This window comes from Muscardinus avellanarius, assembly GCF_963383645.1.
Source record: "Muscardinus avellanarius genome assembly, chromosome: 16".
NCBI lineage: Eukaryota > Metazoa > Chordata > Mammalia > Rodentia > Gliridae > Muscardinus > Muscardinus avellanarius.
Window position 1 is genome coordinate 53,706,296 of NC_137802.1, and position 21,226 is coordinate 53,727,521.

A 21,226-nucleotide genomic window follows, 5' to 3' on the forward strand; every position below is an offset into this window, starting at 1 on the left:
GGCATGGGAGCCAAAGCCTGGCATCCTCTTCCTTCAACAGGCTCCCCTAGTCTGAAGACCGCTGCTGGGCCTTACCTCAAACTTCCTAAGGGATGTCCTAACAGAAAAAGACTGTGGTGGCCCCGAGTCAGCAGTCTCCAGCTGCACGTTGGGAGTCCTGGAGACAGCTGGAGCAGGAGACAGGGCAGTAAGGAGGGTGGGCTGCCTCCCAGGGCTCTCCTGCCGGCCCCTGCTGGGCCATGTTGGTGTCACAGACCCAGCCCTGCGGGGGACACGTGCAGACTGAGCCTCCCACATCCGGGAACCCGGGGCCTTAGGTGACTGCCCCAGGGGAGGACGGCAAGACCTGACAGGAGCTGTGGGCTCCAGTAGCCACATTGCCTCCTGCTTCAGACCACACACTCACACCTGATGGCCCCCATCCCGGGATCAGCGTGGGTGGGGCAGGTGACCACCTGTCACTTACACCCCCACCTCAGCTCCGCACCCCAGGGGTCCCGCTCCGCAGCGCACAGGGCCCTGCGTCCCTCACCAGCCCATCCTGGCCAGAGCATCCAAGGCTGCCCTCCCAGGCCGCTGTTTGCGCAACTAAGTGGCTTCTGTGTACCCAGTGGGGCACCGCCGCCCACCGCTTATCTCCCGCAAACAGAGGGATTCGACCTGCCGGAACCCGTCCTGGCCTTGCGGTCCCCATTAGCGCCCCAGCCTGAGTCACCTGCAGCCGCTTATCTGCCCATCACTGATAAGAACCCAGGGGTCAGCACGGGGCTACTCCCCACCATCCAGCTCACCTCTGCCACCCCTTCACCCTAGAAGTGATGGGGTTGCTGTCTGGGGACCCCAACCCTAAGAAAGCCGGGAGCCTCCCAGAACCTTCCCCAATGCCCTCCTGCCAGCCCTTGCCTTCCTGTCCCGGCCCTGAGCTGAGCCCTGGCTGACACAAGTGTGGCTGTCAGCACAGTGGGGCCCCACCTGGGTTCCCAGGGATGGGAGCCAGAGGCTCGCCAGGGATTCCCAAACACCACCACCGCAGCCCAACACCCCCAAGAGTCCTAGCACCTGACTTGGCTGAGCCTACCTGGGCCCAGGCCCACCCCAGCAGCAGTGCCACCCTCTCATTTGCCCAATAATTCAGTGAGGAGACACTAAGGTCCCCACTCCACAGAAGGGAGAGCTGCTTAAACCCCATACCTGTGATCTCACTACTTGGGAAGCTAAAATGGGAGGATTGCAGGTTCCAGGCCAGCTTGAGCAACTTAGAGAAACCCTCAGTAACTTACCAAGACCCTGTTTCAAAATGTAAAAACATGAATAAATAAAAAGGGCTGGGAGTGCCAGGGGTGGGGGTTGTACCAGCATTCGGGAGGCTGAAACAGGAGGATCATGGTTTGCAGACAGCCTCAGCTACTTAGTGAGGCCCTTTGCAACACAGTGAGGCCCTGTTTCAAAATAAAGAATAAAAAACAGGGCTAGGGGTCTAGCTTGGAGGTGGAATGCCCCTGGGTTACATCTCCATTACCACAAAAAAAGGGGGCTGGGAGTATAGCTCAGAGGTAGAATGACCCTGGGTTCAATCCCCAGTACCAGAGAAGGAGAAGGAGAAGGAGAAGGAGAAGGAGAAGAAGAAGAAGAAGAAGAAGAAGAAGAAGAAGAAGAAGAAGAAGAAGAAGAAGGAGGAGGAGGAGGAGGAGGAGGAGGAGGAGGAGGAGGAGGAGGAGGAGGAAGAAGAAGGGGAAGAGGAGGAGGAAGGAAGGAAGGAAGGAAGGAAGGAAGAGGAGGAGGGGGAGGGAGGGGAAGAAGAAGAAAAGAAGAAGGTGGCAGAGGAGAAGGAGGAAGAAGGAAGAGGGGGAGGAGGAGGAAGAGAAGAAAGGAAGGAAGGAAGGAAGGAAGGAAGGAAGGAAGGAAGGAAGGAAGGAAGGGAGAGAGGCAGGCATTTGAACTGAACCTGCTGCTGTCTGAACCCAGAGCCCGCTGCCTGGCCCCAAGAGGCCAGCTGGTTGGCCCAGCCTTCTTCCTTTCCAGATGTTGAAACCGAAGGGCAACCCCAAGATGGATGGATACCAGGCTGCCTCCTGAGCTGCCACTTCTGTGTCCTAGGACACACTGCATCTGAGCGTCAGGCACGCAGCTGGCTCCCAAGTTACTGAAATTGATTGTCTAAGTCTAGAACAGGGCCTGCAGCTCATTAAATCTCAATTTTGCTCTTAATTAAATCCCATCTGGTTGCATGAGGTGGTGGAAGCAGCCGTGATTTTGTTTGTTTCTCTTCCAAACTTAAAGAAAAATGGTTACAACTCTTTTTGCATATTTTAATTAGTGTAATGTAGCCATACATCTATGGTTACGACTTTTATGACGAAATAGGAAAAGGCCCTTTTTGTGTGTGTATGGCATTGAGGATTGAACCCAGTGGCATTCTACCTCCAAGCTACACCCCCTACCCTATTTTTTACTCTTTATTTTGAAACAGGGTCTCACTAAGTTGCACAGGGCCTCACTAAGTAGCTGAGGCTGGCCGCGAGCCTGAGATCCTCTTGTTTCAGCCTCCCAAGTACTGGGATTACAACCATGTGCCACCACACCCAGCAGGAAATGTTTATAAATTTAATGAAATTAAAAGTTAACACATTTTTTGCCGGGCGTGGTGGCGCACGCTTGTAATCTCCGCGCTTGGGAGGCGGAGACAGGAGGATCGCGCAGGTTCAAAGCCAGCCTCGCTGGCTTAAGAGACCCTGTTTCAAAAATATAAAATAGGTCTGGGAGTGTAGCCCAGAGGTAGAAGGGCTTCCAGGAACCCCAGTACCACTAAAAAAAAAAAAAAAAAAAAAAAAAGAGACCCTGTTTCAAAAATTTAAAATAAGGCCAGGCGTGGTGGCGCATGCTTATAATCCCCGCGCTTGGGAGGCTAAGACAGGAGGATCACGCAGGTTTGAAGCCAGCCTCAGCTGGCCTAAGAGACCCTGTTTCCAAATAAAATATAAAAAAAAAATAGGTCTGGGAGTGTAGCCCGGAGGTAGAAGGACCCTGGGTTCCATCCCTAGTACCACCAAAAAAAAAAAAAAAAAAAATTAAAAAATAATAAAATATAAAATAGGTCTAGGAGTGTAGCCCGGAGGTAGAAGGGCTTCCAGGAACCCCAGTACCACCAAAAAAAAAAAAAAAAAAAAAGTTAACACATTTTTGCATAATGAAAAAATGAATCTAAAAGCCAGCCTCAAAATTAAAAAAAAAGAAACATAGCCAGGCATGGTGGCACATGCCTATGATCCCAGTACTTGAGAAGCTGAGTCAGGAGGATTGCAAGTCACAGCCAGCCTCAGCTACTTAGGCCCTCTGCAACTTAATGAGACCCTGTTTCAAAATAAATAATAAAATAGTGCTGGGGGGTATAGCTCAGAGGTGGAATGCCCCTGAGTTCAATCCCCAGTGCTACATGCACACACACACACACACACACACACACACATATGTCCATGTTATGTAAAACCAAAGCACTAAGATCAGGAATAGAGCCGGGCATGGTGGCGCACACTGAGGTTCGAGGACAGCCTCAGCTACTTATGAGGTCATTTGCAACTCAGTGAGAGCCTGTTTCAAAATGAAGAGAAAAAAAATAGGGCAAGCCATGCGAGGTGGCGCACGCTTGTAATCCCAGCATTCGGGAGGCTGAGATAGGAGGATCGCGGTTCACGGACAGCCTCAGCTACTTAGTGAGGCCCTCTGCAACTCAGTGAGACCCTGTTTCAAAATAAAGAATAAAAAATAGGGCTGGGGGTGTAGCTCAGAGGTCAAACGCCCCTGGGTTCAATCCCTAGAACCACGAATATTAATTACAGTCTTACAATGGAAAAGGCAGAGTACAAAGAACAGTATATTAGAATGATTCCAACTTCATAAAAACTATATGCCTAAATGGGAGGAATATATGTCTAAAGATAGGAAACCTTACAGGAATCTTTCTTTTATTTGTTTATTGCTTGTTATTTGTTTGTTTATTGTTTGTTTATTGAACCCAGGGGGCATTCTATCACTGAGCAACATACTAGCCCTTTTGTAAAAAAAAAAAAATTGTTATTTATTATTTTATTTATTTATTTATTTATTTATTTATTTTGTGGTACTGGGGTTCCTGGAAGCCCTTCTACCTCCGGGCTACACTCTCAGACCTATTTTTACATTTTTTTTTAAATTTGGAAACAGGGTCTCCTAAGCCAGCGTGCGCGGCTGGCTTTGAACCTGCGCGATCCTCCTGTCTCTGCCTCCCAAGCATGGGGATTACAAGCGTGCGCCACCACACCCGGCATTATCATTTTTTTTTGTTTTGTTTTGTTTTGTTTTGTTTTGTTTTTTGGGGTTTTTTTTTGGTGGTACTGGGGTTCCTGGAAACCCTTCTACCTCCGGGCTACACTCCCAGACCTATTTTGTATACTTTTTTGATTTGGAAACAGGGTCTCTTAAGCCAGTGCGGCTGGCTTCGAACCTGCGCGATCCTCCTGTCTCCGCCTCCCAAGCACTGAGATTACAGACTTGCACCGTCACACAGACCACAAACTGCAGCCCAGCTCTGTATGTGCTTGCTGCAAGCCAGGCACACTGCTAAGCAGCTTAGGTTTGATGCCCACAGCAATCATTACCTTCATTTTACTGAAAGGGAACAGGCTCAGAGATTAAGCAACCTGCCCAAGGTCCCAGCATAGGTGAAGGGCGGGACCAGAGCCAGCCTCAGGCCAGGCTCGCCCTGACCGCAGGAAGCCAGGCTGCCCTGAGGCTGCCTAAGGAGACCCTGCACCCACTCCTCCTCTGCCTTGAAGCCGGTCCCTATTACCAGCGCTCCCAGACTGGGCAGCGTGCTCCCCTCCTGCCCTTATTAATTGCACCTGGATCCTCCAGAGAAACGCGCACCTCCCTCCTCCGTCCCCACACTGCTCTCGGCCTTAATTACTTCTCCTCCTGCCTGTAATGAATGTTTCTGAGCCCCTGAGACCAGAACTTCATCAGGAGCAGCTGCCTTCAGGACTCTGGCCCTGCCTCTTCCAGCCTGCTTTCTGGGGTCAGGCCATAGGCCCTGTCCCTGTCCCCAGCTCAGCCCCAGGCTTCAAAGGGATGAGGGTATCTGTGTCTGGGAGACTCCCAATCTCAGTCTCCCTGCTTACCAAGAATGTGGGCCCAGACCACATCATAAGGAGTTGGCCCAAACTGGGTGGGGCCGGTCCTCAGACCCCCATTCAGCAATATGTCTGCAGGGCTTGGAGCAGGTAGCCCTGAATGGCAGCTGCTCCCAGCATCCCACAATCACAGTCCCATGAGACTCGAGTTAAGGGCTGTTCCCTACTCACTGGGCAGCATTCACTGGGCACCTCTTCAGGTCTCCACTCCAGGCACCAGGAGCCAGACAGACTGGGGTATGGCCTCGCAGGGAATGCAGCCCCACCAAGCAAATAAAGAAATATTTTTGGAGGCAGGCATGGTGGTGCATGCTTATAATCCCAGCATTTGGGAGGCTGAGACAAGAGGATCGCACAGGTTCGAAGCCAGCTACCTAGTGAGGCCATTGCAACTCAGTGAGACCCTGTTTCAAAATAAAGATAATAAAAATTAGGGCTGGGGGTATAGCTCAAGGATCGAATGCCCCTGGGTTCCATCCCCAGTACTGCAAAAAAAAAAAAAAAAAAAAGAATAAAAAATCAGGTTGTGGAGTGTAGCTCAGAGGTAGAATGCTCCTGGGTTCAATCCCCAGTTTAAAAAAATATGGTGCTGGAGATCAGATTCAACCCAGGTGCATTCTACCTTTGAGATACACCTTCATCACTTTTTTTTTTTTTTTGGAGCCCTACAGGGCAGTGTCAGGAAGGTAGGCGGCAGGAGGGAGAGGGACAGCATGCCCTGAACACCAGCCAGTTCTCACCTCTCCACCCTCCTGCAGGGACTCTTATCCCCACCCCATCCATCTACATAGTTAAATGCAAAAATAAGTTAAACCATGGTAAAACAGGAAGAAATCAGATTACCAGCCCTCTTGCAGGAAGAGATGTTTAGGATTGTAATAACTCCTGGAAGAAGCCGGGCGTGGTGGCGCACGCTTGTAATCCCCGCGCTTGGGAGGCTGAGACAGGAGGATCGCACAGGTTCGAAGCCAGCCTCAGCTACTTAGTGAGGCTCTCAGCAACTTAGTGAGACCCTGTTTCCAAATAAAATATAAAATAGGTCTGGGAGTATAGCCCAGAGGTAGGAAGCCTCTGGGTTCCACCTCCAGTACCACCAAAAAAAAAAAAAAAAAAAAAAATCCTGGAAGAAATCGCAGAGAAAGGTCAACAGCCTTGTCCATAGAAGCATTAAGAAGGTGTGCACATAGCTGGCATGGTGGTGCACTCTTGTAAACCCAGCATTTGGGAGGCTGAGATGGGAGGATCACAGGTTCGTGGCCAGCCTCAGCTACTTAGTGAGGCCCTCTGCAACTTAGTGAGACCCTGTTTCAAAATAAAGAATAAAAATAGGGCTGGAGGTGTAACTTGGAGATAGAATGCCCCTGGGTTCCAACCCCAGTATTGCAATAAATAAATAAATAAATAAAACCAGACTTCTTTATTTTCAGAATAATATGCATTTTTTTCAATGCTGGAAATTGAACCCAGGCCATTGAGTATACAAAGTGTGCGCTGTACCAATGAGCTACACTCCCAGCCTATTTAATAGTATTTATTTATTTAGTGGCAACGGGGATTTGAATCCAGAGGCATTCTACCTCTGAGCTATACACCCAGCCTTGTTTTATTTTTATTTTGAAACCGAGTCTCCCTAGATTGATGAGAACCTCACTACATGCTGAGGCTGTCCATGAACCTGGATCCTCCTCTCTCAGCCTCCCAAATGCTGGATTACAAGCGTGCGCCACCACGCCCAGCTCCTATATTACTTTTAAAATAGTTTTATTAAGAAATAGTAAGTACAGCGTGTGGTAATCTCTAGCCCCTCTGTCTGGTCCACTGCCAGGCCCTGTTCTCTCTGCCCAAGATCTGTCCTTGTCTTCCAAACACCCAGCAGAATCAGGTCGCTCCCTTCCTCAAACTTCTGAGGGCCCCCGAGTCTCCTTACCCTCCATCCCCCACTGGCCTCGACCCACCCTGGGCCTTTGCCTCCCGCTGCCTTCCCTGGCGCCAACAGCAAAGTGGGCCAACGCCGGCCCTGCCCTGGGGTCCTCAGCTCCCTGTAAGGCTGGAGGGCACTTTCCCTCCACTGAGAAAGGCACCAGATAGCGAGCAGAGGCGCTGGCCTGCGGCCCCCGACGGCCCGGCTCGGGGCCAGGACGCCTCTGTGCTCCACTCACAGAGGCCTTTGCCCCTGTCCCCCTCGGCACGCTGACACCCGAGTCACAGACAGGACGCTTGGAGGTGCGGCCATCACCTCCCCAGGACCCCCAGGCGCGGTCTCTCTCAGGCCAGAGCTGGGGTACCGGGATCAGAGAGAGCGGGAGCTCGGAGGCCGGCGGAGGCAGGTGGCTCCCCGAGGCCGCTGGCCAGTCCGGGAGGCCCCAGGCCCGGGGACCAGGAGCCGCCGCCCCCCGCCGGGTCCCCGCTCGGCCTGTGCCGCTGACGCCCCTCGCGGTGAGAGTTCGTAATTACAACCTGTTGGCGCCAAGGGGCCCTCAGTCCTCTGTACCCAGGACCCAGGGGCTTTAGGGTGTGGGACTGCGCCGAGATCCTTCTAGTCCAGGAGGCTGCAATGTTCATCCCAAGGCCTTTTTTCTCTGAATGCTGAAACCCCGGAATTTCCTCCCCTCGCATTAACTTCATCTTGGGACACTCATGTTATTAGGTTGGACCTTACGAAACTTCCAGTAGTTTGACCGATTGTGACCCACACATAAATACGAAAGGCACACATGCACTCTGCCCACAGCTCACACGCGCCAACACCCTCACAAGAGACGCGATCACTCCTCTCTCCTCTGGGGGACCGAGGCCGATGCCTGCGGGGGCGTTTCAGACATGGAAAAATAACACCTGGCGGCTACACCGGGGGTTGCAAGCGCCACCCCAGCCCCCACGGGACCCTCCTCCCCAGAGCGCCCCAGAGTCTTCTCCTCCCTCTTTCTGCCGCCTCCGCCTGAGACTCAGGAGGGTCACCCACCACCCTGGGGAAAACTCGCCCTCCCTACACCACAGGCCAAAGAATTCCTAAGCAGTCCCCACAGGACCCCACAGGCCCTTCCCCAGGTGTCAAGCCCAGGCCCCTCCCACAGCCCGCCTCCACCTCCAGACTCCTCCCACAGCCCCACCTCTACCTCCAAAACCCTCCTACAGCTCCGCCTCCACCTACAGGCCCCTCCACAGCCCCACCTCTACCTCCAGGCCCCTCCACAGCCCCACCTCTACCTCCAGGACCCTCCCACAGCCCCACCTCTACCTCCAGGACCCTCCCACAGCTCCGCCTCCACCTCCAGGCCCCTCCACAGCCCCGCCTCTACCTCCAGGCCCCTCCCCACAGTCTCGCCTCCACCTCCAGGGCCCTCCCCGAGCCCTGCCTCCACCTCCAGTCCGGAGTTATGGCCTCTGCTCATTCTCGGAGGCATCAGGCCTTCCTTCATGAAATGTCCCCGCCCATAGATTCTGGGTGTCTCCCAATGGGTCTCCTACCTCTGAGCCCCTCCAGCCTCTCCTTCACCATTAGCTCCTCTTTCTACAGCCCCTCCAGGACTGTACACCCCCGTGTACACCCCCAGGGCACACTGATAGCGTACACTTGCAGGTTTCGTCCATCACTTTGCCAGGACCTACCCATCCATAGTCTCTCTCCTGAGCGCAAGATCCCTTTTCTACTTGTCTGCTAGGAAGCTTCACATGTGTCCTGAAAATATCTCAGCTCCATGTGTCTAAAACCAGTGTCCTAGGAACCCCGTGATTGTTGGAGTTATTGTGAGAAATGAACTTTTTTTTTTTTTTTTGGCGGTACTGGGGATGGAACTCAGGACATTCTACCTCTGAGCAACACCCCCAGCCCTATTTTTTATTTTGAAACAGGGTCTCACTGAGTTGCAGACAGCCTCACTAAGTAGCTAAGGCTGGCCACAAACCGTAATCCTCCTGTCTCAGCCTCCCAAAGTACTGGAATTACAAGTGTGCGCCACCATGACCAGCTGAACTGAACAACTTAATATGTGCCACATGCTTAAAACAGACCGAGAAACCGGGGTGTGGTGGCGCACGCTTGTAATCCCAGCATTCCGGAGGCTGAGACCGGAGGATCGCGGTTCGCGGACAGCCTCAGCTACTTAGTGAGGCCCTCTGCAACTCAGTGAGACCCGGTTTCAAAATAAAGAATAAAAAATAGGGCAGGAGGTGTAGCTCGGAGGTCGGAAAAAAAAAAACAAACAGACCTAGAGTGAGTTCAATATTACTGTCTTTCATCCAGCTTTTCCTAAGTACCGCAGCCTCCATATGGTTATGGCAAATTCTTTCTTCTCTCATCTCGTATGTCTCCCTTCTTTCTCTTAACCCTCCTCTCTTCCTCCTCCGCCCCGTGCCCTCTCCCCTAGTCATCTCAACAGAAGGTCTCTGTCAGGTGCTACTGTCTGCAGCATCACTTATACAACTAAGAATCTTGGTGCAGACTCCCAGGGCCGGCCAGAGGAAAAAGCGGAGTAGGGAGCCCCCTGCTGGACAAGGGGTTCATGGGCCACTTGGAACTAAAATTCTTTTTTTTTTTATAATGCGTATATGCACCTTTATTGCTGCACTGTGATTACATGGCACAGTGAGGCTTCTCCTCCTCCCCTCCCCCTGCTCCTCCTCTTCCTTTTCTTCTTCTTTTGTTATGGGGGATTGAACTCAAGGGCATTTTACCTCTGACCTAAACCCCGAGCCCTTTTATTCTGAAGCAGGATCCTGCTACTTTGCTGACGCTGTCCTGGAACTTGCCATCCTTCTGTCTGAGCCTCCCAACTACTGGTGTTACAAGTGTGCACCACCAGGCCTGGCTTAATTTTGTCTTTTTTTGTGGTACTGGGGATGGTTATTCTACCTCCAAGCTATACCCCAGCCGTATTTTTTATGCTTTACTTTGAAATAAGGTATCCCTAAGTTGCAGGGGGCCTCAATAAGTAGCTGAGGCTGTCTACAAACCAGAGATCCTCCTGTCTCAGCCTCCCAAGTATTGGGATTATAAGCATGTGCCACCATGCCCAGAACCGAAAATTCATAAATCCATAAATTCTTAAGTACAGGGGTTTCTTCTCCTACCTTGTCTGAAGTATTTATACAGTGCATCTTATAGGAAAATTACACCTAAAAAACACAAAGTCATATTTATTGAGTGTTTACATAATGTTAGACTGAAAATTTGCACCTAGGGGAACTCAATGAATCTTTTTTTTTTTTTTTTTTTTGCAGTACTGGGGATCAAACCCAGGGGCATTCTACCTCTGAGCTACACCCCCAGCCATATACATATACATATACATATACATATACATATACATATACATATACATATACATATACAATATATGTATATATACACATATATTATACATATATATATATATATATTTTTTTTTTTTTGGTGGTGGTGGTACTGGGGTTCCTGGAAACCCTCCTACCTCCGGGCTACACTCCCAGACCTATTTTTATACTTTTTTATTTGGAAACAGGGTCTCTTAAGCCAGCAAGGCTGGCTTCGAACCTTCACAATTCTCCTGTCTCCACCTCCCAAGCATGGGGATTACAAGCATGCACCACCACGCCGGGCGCTCCCCAGTCTTTTTTTTTTTTTTTTTTTTTTGGTGGTACTGGGGTTCCTGGAAGCCCTTCTTCCTCCGGGCTACACTCCCAGACCTATTTTATATTTTTGAAACAGGGTCTCTTACGCCAGCGCGGCTGGCTTCGAACCTGCGCGATCCTCCTGTCTCCGCCTCCCAAGCGCGGGGATTACAAGCGTGCGCCACCATGCCCGGCTGCCCCAGCCATATTTTTGTTCTTTATTTTGAAACGGTCTCACTCGGTTGCAAAGAGCCTCACTAAGTAGCTGAGGCTGTCCACAAACCGTGATCCTCCTGTCTCAGCCTCTGGAATGCTGGGATTACACGTGCACCACCATGCCCAGCTTTCACTGAATCCTTTGTTTTGAAAAAATCCACTAAAGCCAGATGTGATGGCACACGCCAAGTACTTGGGAGATTGAGATAGGAGGTTTGCAGATTTGATGCCAGACTCAGCAATTTAATGAGACCCTTAGCAATTTAGCAAGACCCTGTTTCTTTTTTTAATTAATTAATTAATTAATTTTTTGGTGGTACTGGGGGTGGAACCCAGAGGCTTTCTACCTCCGGGCTATACTCCCAGACCTTTTTTTATATTTTATTTGGAAACAGGGTCTCACTAAGTTGCTGGAAGCCTCAGTGAGTAGCTGAGACTGGCTTTGAACCCGTGCGATCCTCCTGTCTCAGCCTCCCAAGCGTGGGGATTACAAGCGTGCGCCACCACGCCTGGTTTACAAGACCTTGTTTCAAAATAAAAAATAAAATAGGGATGGAGGAGTAGTTGAGAGGTAGAATATTCCTTGATATCATAAAAATAAGAAAGTGTTCATGCATACATAAAAGTAGGAAAATAGTATAAGAAGTCCCCTCGATGCCAGGCGTGGTGGCGCACGCTTGTAATCCCCACGCTTGGAAGGTGGAGATAGGAGGACCTCGCAGGTTTGAAGCCAGCCTCGTTGGCTTAACAGATCCTGTTTCCAAATAAAATATAAAAATAGGTCTGGGAGTGTAGCCCGGAGGTAGAAGGGTTATATCCCCAGTACCACAAAAAAAAAAAAATGAAGGAGAAGAAATCCTCTCTAGCTGGGCGTGGTGGCACACACTTGTAATCCCAGTACTTGGGAAGCTGAGACAGGAGGATCTCAGGTTCGTGGACAGCCTCAGCTACTTAAGGAGGCCCTCCACAACTTAGTGAGACCCTGTTTCAAAATAAAGAATAAAAGCCGGGCGTGGTGGCGCATGCTTGTAATCCCCGCGCTTGGGAGGCTGAGACAGGAGGATCGCACAGGTTCAAAGCCAGCCTCAGCTACTTAGTGAGGCTCTCAGCACCTTAGTGAGACTCTGTTTCCAAATAAAATAGAAAATAGGTCTGGGAGTATAGCCCGGAGGTAGAAAGCCTCTGAGTTCCACCCCCAGTACCACACACACACACACACACACACAAACACACACACACACACACACACACACACACACACGAAAAAAAGAAAGAATAAAAAATAGGGCTGGAAGTGTACTTTGGAGGTAGAATGCCCCTGAGTTCCATCCCTGGTACCCAAAAAAATAAAAAAATTAAATTAAAAAGCCAGGCATGGTGGCGCACGCTTGTAATCCCAGCATTCGGGAGGCTGAGACAGGAGGATCGTGGTTCACGGACAGCCTCAGCTACTTAGTGAGGCCCTTTGCCACTCAGTGAGACCCTGTTTCAAAAATAAAAGAATAGCCGGGCGTGGTGGCGCACGCTTGTAATCCCCGCGCTTGGGAGGCAGAGACAGGAGGATCATGCAGGTTCGAAGCCAGCTGCGCTGGCTAAAGAGACCCTGTTTCCAAAAAATAAAAAAGTATAAAATAGGTATGGGAGTGTAGCCCAAAGGTAGAAGGGCTTCCAGGAACCCCAGTACCACCAATAAAATAAAATAAAAAATAAAAGAATAAAAAATAGAGCAGGGGGTGTAGCTCGGAGGTCGAATGCCCCTGGGTTCCATCCCCAGACCCACCAAAAAAAATAAATAAATAAAAATAAGCCAGGCATGGTGGCGCACACTTGTAATCCCAGCATTCAGGAGGCTGAGACAGGAGGATCCAGGTTCACAGACAGCCTCAGCTACTTAGTGAGGCCCTTTGCAACTCAATGAGACCCTGTTTCAAAATAAGAATAAATAATAGGTTTTTATTCTTAAAAAAGAATAGGTGTAGAAAAGAATAGGGGTGTAGCTCAGAGGTAGAATGCCCTTGGGTTATATCCCCAGGACTGCAAAAAAAGAAGAAGAAGAAGAAGAAGAAGAAGAAGAAGAAGAAGGAGGAGGAGGAGGAGGAGGAGGAGGAGGAGGAGGAGGAGGAGGAGGAGGAGGAGGAGGAGGAGAAGAAGAAGATGATGATTCCAGCTGGAACCAAAAAAGCAGCAATGGTCCCACAGGCCTTCATGTTGGAGCTCTGGGCTGTACACATCCATCCAGAAAGCAAGGCCAGTCCCCCAGCCAGAGGCGGCCTCCCTGAGTGATTGGCTGGGACACAGTGGCCCCAGGTTCAATGGGCCCGGAGTTAATGGTTCACTAGGGGTGTCCACGGGTCCCATTGGCTGCCTCAGGACACAGCCCTCTGGGATGGAGCCCAAAGGAGTGGAGGCAGCTTCTAAGCCCCTGCCACCCACAGGCTCTGGGGAAATGGGTAGGTGGGCGCTCTCGCTGAGCCCCCAGTTCAAGAAGGGAGACGGCAGCCCTGCTGGCAGGGACGTGGAGTCTGAGACAACACAGACAGACAGAGGAAGGCTCAGAGGGAGAGGAGCCGTGGAAAGCAAGCTGGGATGGAGAGCCCAGAAGGGTGGGGGGGCTCTGCCACTACGGAGTAAGCAGAGGAGTTTGGGGAGGAAGCCTGTCATGCCCCGGCGCTAGGCCCACCTCCACTGAGGGCCTTAGGGGCTGGCAGTGCGGCTGGAAGAGAGAGAAGGCCATGAAGGTGGTCTACCGAGATGCAGACCCCCAAACCATGGCTTTACTTCTTGCCCAGAAACTGAGATTTCTAAGCAGGAAATTGGAAAAGTGGATGATGAGGTCACCAGGTCAGCCCCCGCCACACACACACACACGCAGTCTCCTGCCTGGAAGGTTGTGTGTGGTGGTGTCGATGGGGAGTTTCCAGGAAAGGGTCAGCGTAATCACCCGCATCCTCTGGATTTCTCTGTTCTGGTGCTACGGATGGGATCTAGCGTCTCTGAACGCCAAGCGCTCACTGTACCATTGAGCCCCATCCTGACTGAGGAGGGAAGCAGCCCGGCCACCACCGCTCCCCAGGAGCACAAGCCGCACTGTAGAAGACAAGGGCAGAGGTGGGAATTTGGATGCCTGGGGTTTGGCCGGGACTCTGACAGTTGCGTGGCCCTGGCCAAGTCCCCTTCCCTCAACCATGTCGGAGGGCCCAGTTCCTCCTCCACAACAGAGGGCTGGGCTGGATGGTGTGGCTGGGCATAGGACTCGCACAGCTGAGAGTGCAGGGCGGTGCTTAGGGGCAGCACGTGGGCACATTGAGCCACATCCTGTGGACGGGTTCCAGCCTCGGAGCCCATTCCAGGTCTTGCTTAAGACCCTAGATGGGAACAGCGCTGCTTTGCGTCAAAGACCCTGTTTGTGAGCCAAGTGACCTTGGCCCTCGCCTGCTCCTGTGCCTCAATTTTCTCATCTATAAAATGGGGGTACTAATAATACTTGCCCCGGAGTCACTGAAGACTGAGTTGTGGTTTGGGAAGTGTTTTGCAGTGTGTGACAGGTGAAGGCCTCACATGGTGCTGGGGATGGTTAACACCTGGCACTGGCCATCCTTCCAGGTTTCCAAGGAGCAAGCCACAGTGTCCGGCTGGAATTTTTCTTTTTTCCGGAACTGGGGATTGAAGCCAGGGGCAGTCTACCTCTGAAGTACACTCTCAGCCCTATTTTTGCTTTATTCTTTTTTTTTTTTTTTTTTTTTTTTTTTTTTTTGGTGGTACTGGGGTTCCTGGAAGCCCTTCTACCTCCGGGCTACACTCCCAGACCTATTTTTTATATTTTTATTTGGAAACAGGGTCTCTTAAACCAGCGTGGCTGGCTTCGAACCTGTGTGATCCTCCTGTCTCCGCCTCCCAAGCACCGGGATTACAAGCGTGTGCCACCACGCCTGGCCCTATTTTCTATTTTATTTGGAAACAGGGTCTCACTCAGTTGCTGTGAGCCTCACTACATAGCTGAGGCTGGCTTCGAACCTGTGCGATCCTCCTGTCTCAGCCTCCCAAGCGCTGGAATTACAAGTATGCACCTTTTTTTTAATTATTATTCTTTATTTTGAAACAAGGTCTCACTAATTTGAAAAAGGCCTCACTAAGTAGCTGAGGCTGGCTGCAAACCTGAGATCTTTCTTTCTCAGCCTCCCAAGTGCTGGTATTATAAGTGTGTGCCACCACACCCAACTTTCTGGCTGAAATTTTAAAACAATGTTTTGTTCTCATTTTATTTTTTGAGGTTTTCTCTAGTTTCTGGCAAGTGACACCGGCCTTCTAGTTACAGCTCTGATATGATAGATTTGAATTTTAAATAGTTTAAAGAGAAACCTTGACCCAGACGCAGTGGCCTGTGTCTGTAATCCCAGTACTTAGAAGCCTGAGACAGGAGGATCTCAGGTTCACGACCAGCCTTAGCAAATTATTGAGATGCTGTTTCATTATTTTTTTAAAAAATTGTTTTTAAGGGATGGAGGTGTAGCTCAGAGACAGAACGCCTCTGGGTTCAATCTCCAGTACCAGAAAATAAACCAAACCCCAAAGGCCAAGAGAACCTTTGATACTAGTGAGGGCTGCTTTGAGGATATCACGATATTCCTCAGGGTGGTTCCCCGCGGTTGGAGTTTGGTGAGCCCTGCTAACTTCACCATGAGTCGCACCACATCCAGCTTATGCCTCCAGAGAGGCACCCAGCCTGCACCTCCGCGACTCTGACTTCTCCTGCCAGTCCTTCCGGCATTCACGGCCTCCGGCCGTCCTTTCTCACCGGTTACAGTTCTCTCTTATGGTTCAAGACCCCGCAGACGCCCAAAGCCACCCCTGGATCCGCAGAGCCCTTCCTGGAACCAGTCTTGGCAGCAGATGAAAGGGCTCCCTTTATCTCCGCCTCCTGACGCTCCCTAGTGGGTCCCGTCCCCTGGGGCGGGGGATCCCGCAGCTCCGCCCCCTGACCCCTGGACTGACCCTCCTCAAAAGAAACCCGAGGTGACTCCGGGCCCCCAGTCCCGATCCAGCCCCGCCCAGCGGCAAGTTAGGAGCCCCCCAGTGCCGGGCGCTGCAGACGGACCGCCACCGTGGGGGGAGAGCGGGCTTGGCTGTCGTCATGGCGACGGCGCGGGTGGCCGCGGCGCTGAGGACCGCCACGACGGGCGGGAGGCTGCGCGGCCCCCGCGGCCCCGGGGGCGCCCGGAGGCTGAGCGGCAGCGCGCGGCGGCGGGCGGCAGGCGGCGCCAGCCCGGGCCGCAGGCTCAGCACCGCGTGGGCGCGGGCGCAGTCCCTGCAGGAGGAGGCCCCCGGCGTGGAGGACCGCGCCCCGCCGCCCGCCGCCGAGAAGCCGGCGTGGACGCCGCCGCCGCCGCCCCCCGAGGGCCCCGCGCCCGCGGCCGGCCGCTCGCTGGTGCAGCGGGACATCCAGGCCTTCCTGAACCAGTGCGGGGCCAGCCCCGGGGAGGCGCGCCACTGGCTCACGCAGTTCCAGACCTGCCACCACTCGGAGGACAGGCCCTTCGCCGTCGTCGAGGTACGTGGAGCCCAGAACGGGCGCGGCGGGGCCCTGGCACGTGCCGCGGACCCGAGACCCCGGCCGCACGCCCCCCCCGAGAGCCAGAGGTGTGATGCCGGAGGAAGGCGCCCCACCATGGACGCCCAGGCGCTCGGAGGGCGGAGCCGTCCGCACCGCCCCTCCCCCAAGGCGCCCCAGAGTCCAAGGTTGCAGGGAGGCGCGAGGGAGGACCGGCGAGTGTGAGATAAGGGAGTGGCAGACCCGCCGGGCAAAGGGCGGAGCCGGTGGGCGCTGGTGGCCAGCCGCGGCGCTGACCACCCAGCCGAGTGCGGCCACCGAGAGGGCCCTCCGGCCCAGGCCGGGCTCCTGCCCCTCAGCGCCCGCTGCTCCGCAGGTGGATGAGGAGGTGCTCCGGTGCGCCCAGGCGGTGTCCAGCCTGGCCTTCGCCCTGGCCTTCCTGCAGCGCATGGACATGAAGCCCCTGGTCGTCTTGGGGCTGCCGGCCCCCACAGCGCCCTCGGGCTGCCTTTCATTCTGGGAGGCCAAGGCACAGCTTGCCCAGAGCTGCAAGGTGCTGGTGGACGAGCTGCGGCACAACGCAGCCACTGCCGTGCCTTTTTTTGGTGGCGGCTCGGTGCTGAGCGCGGCGGAGCCAGCTCCCCACGCCAGGTTAGTGCGGCCCTGCCCGCCCGCCCGCCCGGCCCCAGTGCAGCGGGCAGGAGGGGGCGCTCTCGAGCACCTCGTCTGGCCCACAGCTATGGCGGCGTGGTCTCCGTGGAGACGGACCTGCTGCAGTGGTGCCTGGAGTCCAGCAGCATCCCCATCCTGTGCCCCATTGGGGAGACCGCCGCGCGCCGCTCAGTGCTTCTCGATTCGCTGGAAGTGACCGCGGCGCTGGCCAAGGCGCTGCAGCCCACCAAAATCATCTTCCTCAATAACTCAGGCGGCCTGCGCGACACCAGTCATAAGGTGCGCCCCCACCCCACCCCGGGACTCGAGGCGGGGCTGCGCACTCCCCGGCCTCCGACCTGCCGGCCGCAGTCACTCTCAAGCCGGGGATGGGTGGAAAGCCTCGGGTGGAGAATCGGAGAGGCTTGGTCCCTGGGCCCCACACCCGAGCCTGAAGGAGGACCCCGGGAGGAAGCAAGGGTAGAGGGGTAAGAGAAGAGCGGTCCCTTCCGCGAGGGCGCAGTCGGGGGCTCGGTGGCCGCTGAGGGCGGAGGCTCATCCCCTCGCCCGGACGCAGGTACTGAGCAACGTGAACCTGCCGGCCGACCTGGACCTGGTCACCAACGCCGAATGGGTGAGCACCAAAGAGCGGCAGCAGATTCGGCTGATCGTGGAGGTGCTCAGCCGCCTGCCCCACCACTCCTCGGCCGTCATCACCGCGGCCAGCACGCTGCTCACAGAGCTCTTCAGCAACAAGGGTGAGAGCCAGGCCGGCGGGCCGGGCAGGGTGCCCTGGAAGCCGCAGCGCCGCCGGCTTCCTGCGGGACGGGGCCCGACGGGGCCGGGGCTCTGGGTGGGCGGGGCCGGCGAGCGCTGCGCCGGGGAAGGGGCGGGATTAGGGTCCGAAAGGGCAGCATATAGAGGCAGGGCTAAAGGAAACGGGCGGGGCCACAGGCGCGGGCGGAACTTGGAGGGACAAACTGCGCGGGAAGAGTATCTCCATTAGTGAAGATCGCGGACAGACCTCTGCAGGCCACAGAAATCATTTGGCTGTGGAGGTCCCGAAGGCAGTAATGGTCCCAACAGCCCCTGCCCTCCCGGAGCCCCCGCAGGCCGCGCGGCCGGTGGAGTGCCGAGCTCCGGCACAACCCCAGCCCTCCGCTCCGTCTCTCCCCAGGCTCCGGGACCCTGTTCAAGAACGCCGAGCGCATGCTGCGAGTGAGCAGCCTGGACAGCCTGGACCAGAGCCGCCTCGTCGGCCTGATCAACGCCAGCTTCGGCAAGAAGCTCCGGGCCGACTACCTGGACTCGCTGCGCCCGCGGCTGCACTCCATCTACTTCTCCGAGGGGTGAGTGGCGGGCCCGGGGCAGGGACGAGGGCGCGGTCGGACACCTCGAGCGCCCGAGACAGGTCCCAGCCTGCTTTCTCCCCCCGCACCAGGTACAACGCCGCTGCCATTCTGACCTTGGAGCCCGTCCTGGGGGGCACCCCGTACCTGGACAAATTTGTGGTGAACTCCAGCCGACAGGGCCAAGGCTCCGGGCAGATGCTGTGGGAATGCCTGCGGCGGGACCTGCAGATGCTGTTCTGGCGCTCGCGAGTCACCAACCCCATCAATCCCTGGTAGGCCTCTTCCCGGCAGCACCGGCTTCCCCTCAGGGTCACCTGGTGACATCCCACAGGCCCACACTGTCTGCCTTGAAGCAAGTGACACCCCTAACTTTCACGCACTCTGTCTCTTCTAGGGTCCTGCAAAACCTTGGCCCTTCTGGCTCTTTTCAGCCCCAATTGCCAAGCTCCTGGCTCTAAGCCTTCAATGGAACACTCCTTTCCCTTCCTCCCCTTACCTCCCGCGGCCCTATTCTGTGGACCCTAAGAAGTGACCAAGAGCCAGGATCGCGCAGGTTCAAAGCCAGCCTCAGCTACTTAGTGAGGCTCTCAGCAACTTAGTGAGACCTTGTTTCCAAATAAAATATAAAAATAGGTCTGGGAGTATAGCCCAGTTCCACCCCCAGTACCATTAAAAAAAAAAAAAAAAGTAATCAAGAAGCCAGGCACAGTGACATGTACCTATAGACCCAGCCACTTGACAGGCTGAGGCAGGAGGACCCTGAGTTCAGAGACAGCCTGGGCAACTTTTTGAGACCCTGACTCAAAAATAAAAAGTGAAGCCGGGCCGGGCATGGTGGCGCAAGCTTGTAATCCCCACGCTTGGGAGGCAGAGACAGGAGGATCGTGCTGGTTTGAAGCCAGCCCTGCTGGGTTAAGAGACCCTGTTTACAAAAATAAAAAAGTATAAAATAGGTCTGGGAGTGTAGCCCGGAGGTAGAAGGGCTTCCAGGAACCCCAGTACCACCACCAAAAAAAAAAAAAAAAGTGAAGCCAGGCAATGGTGGCTCCCAATACTTGAGAGGCTGAGACAGGAGGATCGCAGATTTGAAGCCAGTCTCAGCAACTTGATGAGGCCCTCCACAACGTAGTGAGACCCTGTTTCAAAATAATTAAAATAGCCAGGCGTGGTGGTTCACGCTTGTAATCCCCATGCTTGGGAGGCTGAGACAGGAGGATCGCACAGGTTTGAAGCCAGCCTCAGCTACTTAGTGAGGCTTTCAGCAACTTAGCGAGACCCTGTTTCCAAATAAAATATAGAAAAGGTCTGGGAGTATAGCCCAGAGGTAGAAAGCCTCTGGGTTCCACACCTAGTACCACAAAAAAAAAAAAAAAAAAAAAAAATTAAAATAGGGGTAGGGATTTAGCCCTGAGGTAGAATGCCCTGGGCTCAATCCCCAGTACTCCCCCACCCCAGAAAATAAATAAAAAGTGAGCTGAGTGTCATGGTACACACCTGTAATCACAGTACTTGGGAAGCTGAGACAGGAGGTTCACAGGTTTGAAGCCAGCCTCAGCAACTCAGTGAGACCTTGTTTCAAAATAAAAAATAAAAGCTGGGTGTGGTGGTGCATGCTTGTAATCCCAGTATTTGGGAGGCTGAGATAGGAGGATCACAGGTTCACAACCAGCCTCAGCTACTTGGTGAGGCCCTCCACAACTTATACTATTTCAAAATATAGAATAAGCTGGGCTACTTAGTGAGGCTCTCAGCAACTTAGTGAGACCCTGTTTCCAAATAAGGTATAAAATAGGTCTGGGAATATAGCCCTGAGGTAGAAAAGTAGAAAAGCCCCTAGGTTCAACCCCCAGTACCACACACACACACGATATACATATATATATATATACATACACACACACACACACACACACACACACACGCACACACACATTTGGGAGGGAGACTGGAGGATGGAGGATCGTGGTTCGTGGCCAGCTTCAGCTACTCAGTGAGGCCCTTTGCAACTCAGTGAGATCTGTTTCAAAATAAAGAATTAAAAATAGGACTGGGGGGTGTAGCTCAGAGGTAGAATGCCCCTGGGTTTCATCCCCAGTGCCTCCCCCCAAAAAATAAGGTTGGGGTACATCTCAGAGATAAAATGCCCCTGGGTTTAATCCCCAATACCACAAAAAATATTTAATTAATTTAACTTAATTAAATGGGGACACGAGGGCCCAAAAATAGAATGCCCCTAGACTCAATCCCTAGTTCTGTAAAATAAATAATAAAATAAAAAGTGACCAATGCCAGCAGAAGCAGTAGAGAGCCAGGGACGGCCTCACTCTGACCTGACTGGCACCGTGGCTCTGGCAAGGCGGCTGTGCTCCCTGGGCCCTCGCTGGCGCGGTGTGAAATGAGCAGCCGGCTGCTGCTGTAAGGACAGATGAGGTGACCGAGGGCGGCCCTGGCTGGGCCTGTACGTAGTAGACAGCTTGCATTATTGACAACAAAACAGTGGCAGCGAGGGTGGGCCTTGTCCTCAGAGTATCCGCTTTGCCTCCCCCACCAGGTACTTCAAGCACAGTGACGGGAGCTTCTCCAACAAGCAGTGGATCTTCTTCTGGTTCGGCCTCCAGGATATCCGGGACTCCTATGAACTGGTCAACCATGCCAAGGGGCTGCCAGACTCCTTCTGCAAGCCAGCTTCTGACCCGGGCAGCTGA

The 21,226-nt window shown here is 53.6% G+C and overlaps 1 protein-coding gene across 1 annotated transcript; it reads left to right on the forward strand.

Moving 5' to 3' along the window:
* Positions 1-16,083: 16,083 nt before the first annotated feature.
* NAGS (N-acetylglutamate synthase) lies at positions 16,084-21,226 on the forward strand (the record flags this gene model as incomplete). Its single annotated transcript, XM_080712330.1, has 7 exons — positions 16,084-16,518; positions 16,895-17,169; positions 17,256-17,469; positions 17,747-17,927; positions 18,347-18,518; positions 18,611-18,793; positions 21,073-21,226. Exons 1-7 carry the CDS (start codon positions 16,102-16,104, stop codon positions 21,224-21,226), a joined length of 1,596 nt encoding a protein of 531 aa, XP_080568456.1. The 5' UTR covers positions 16,084-16,101.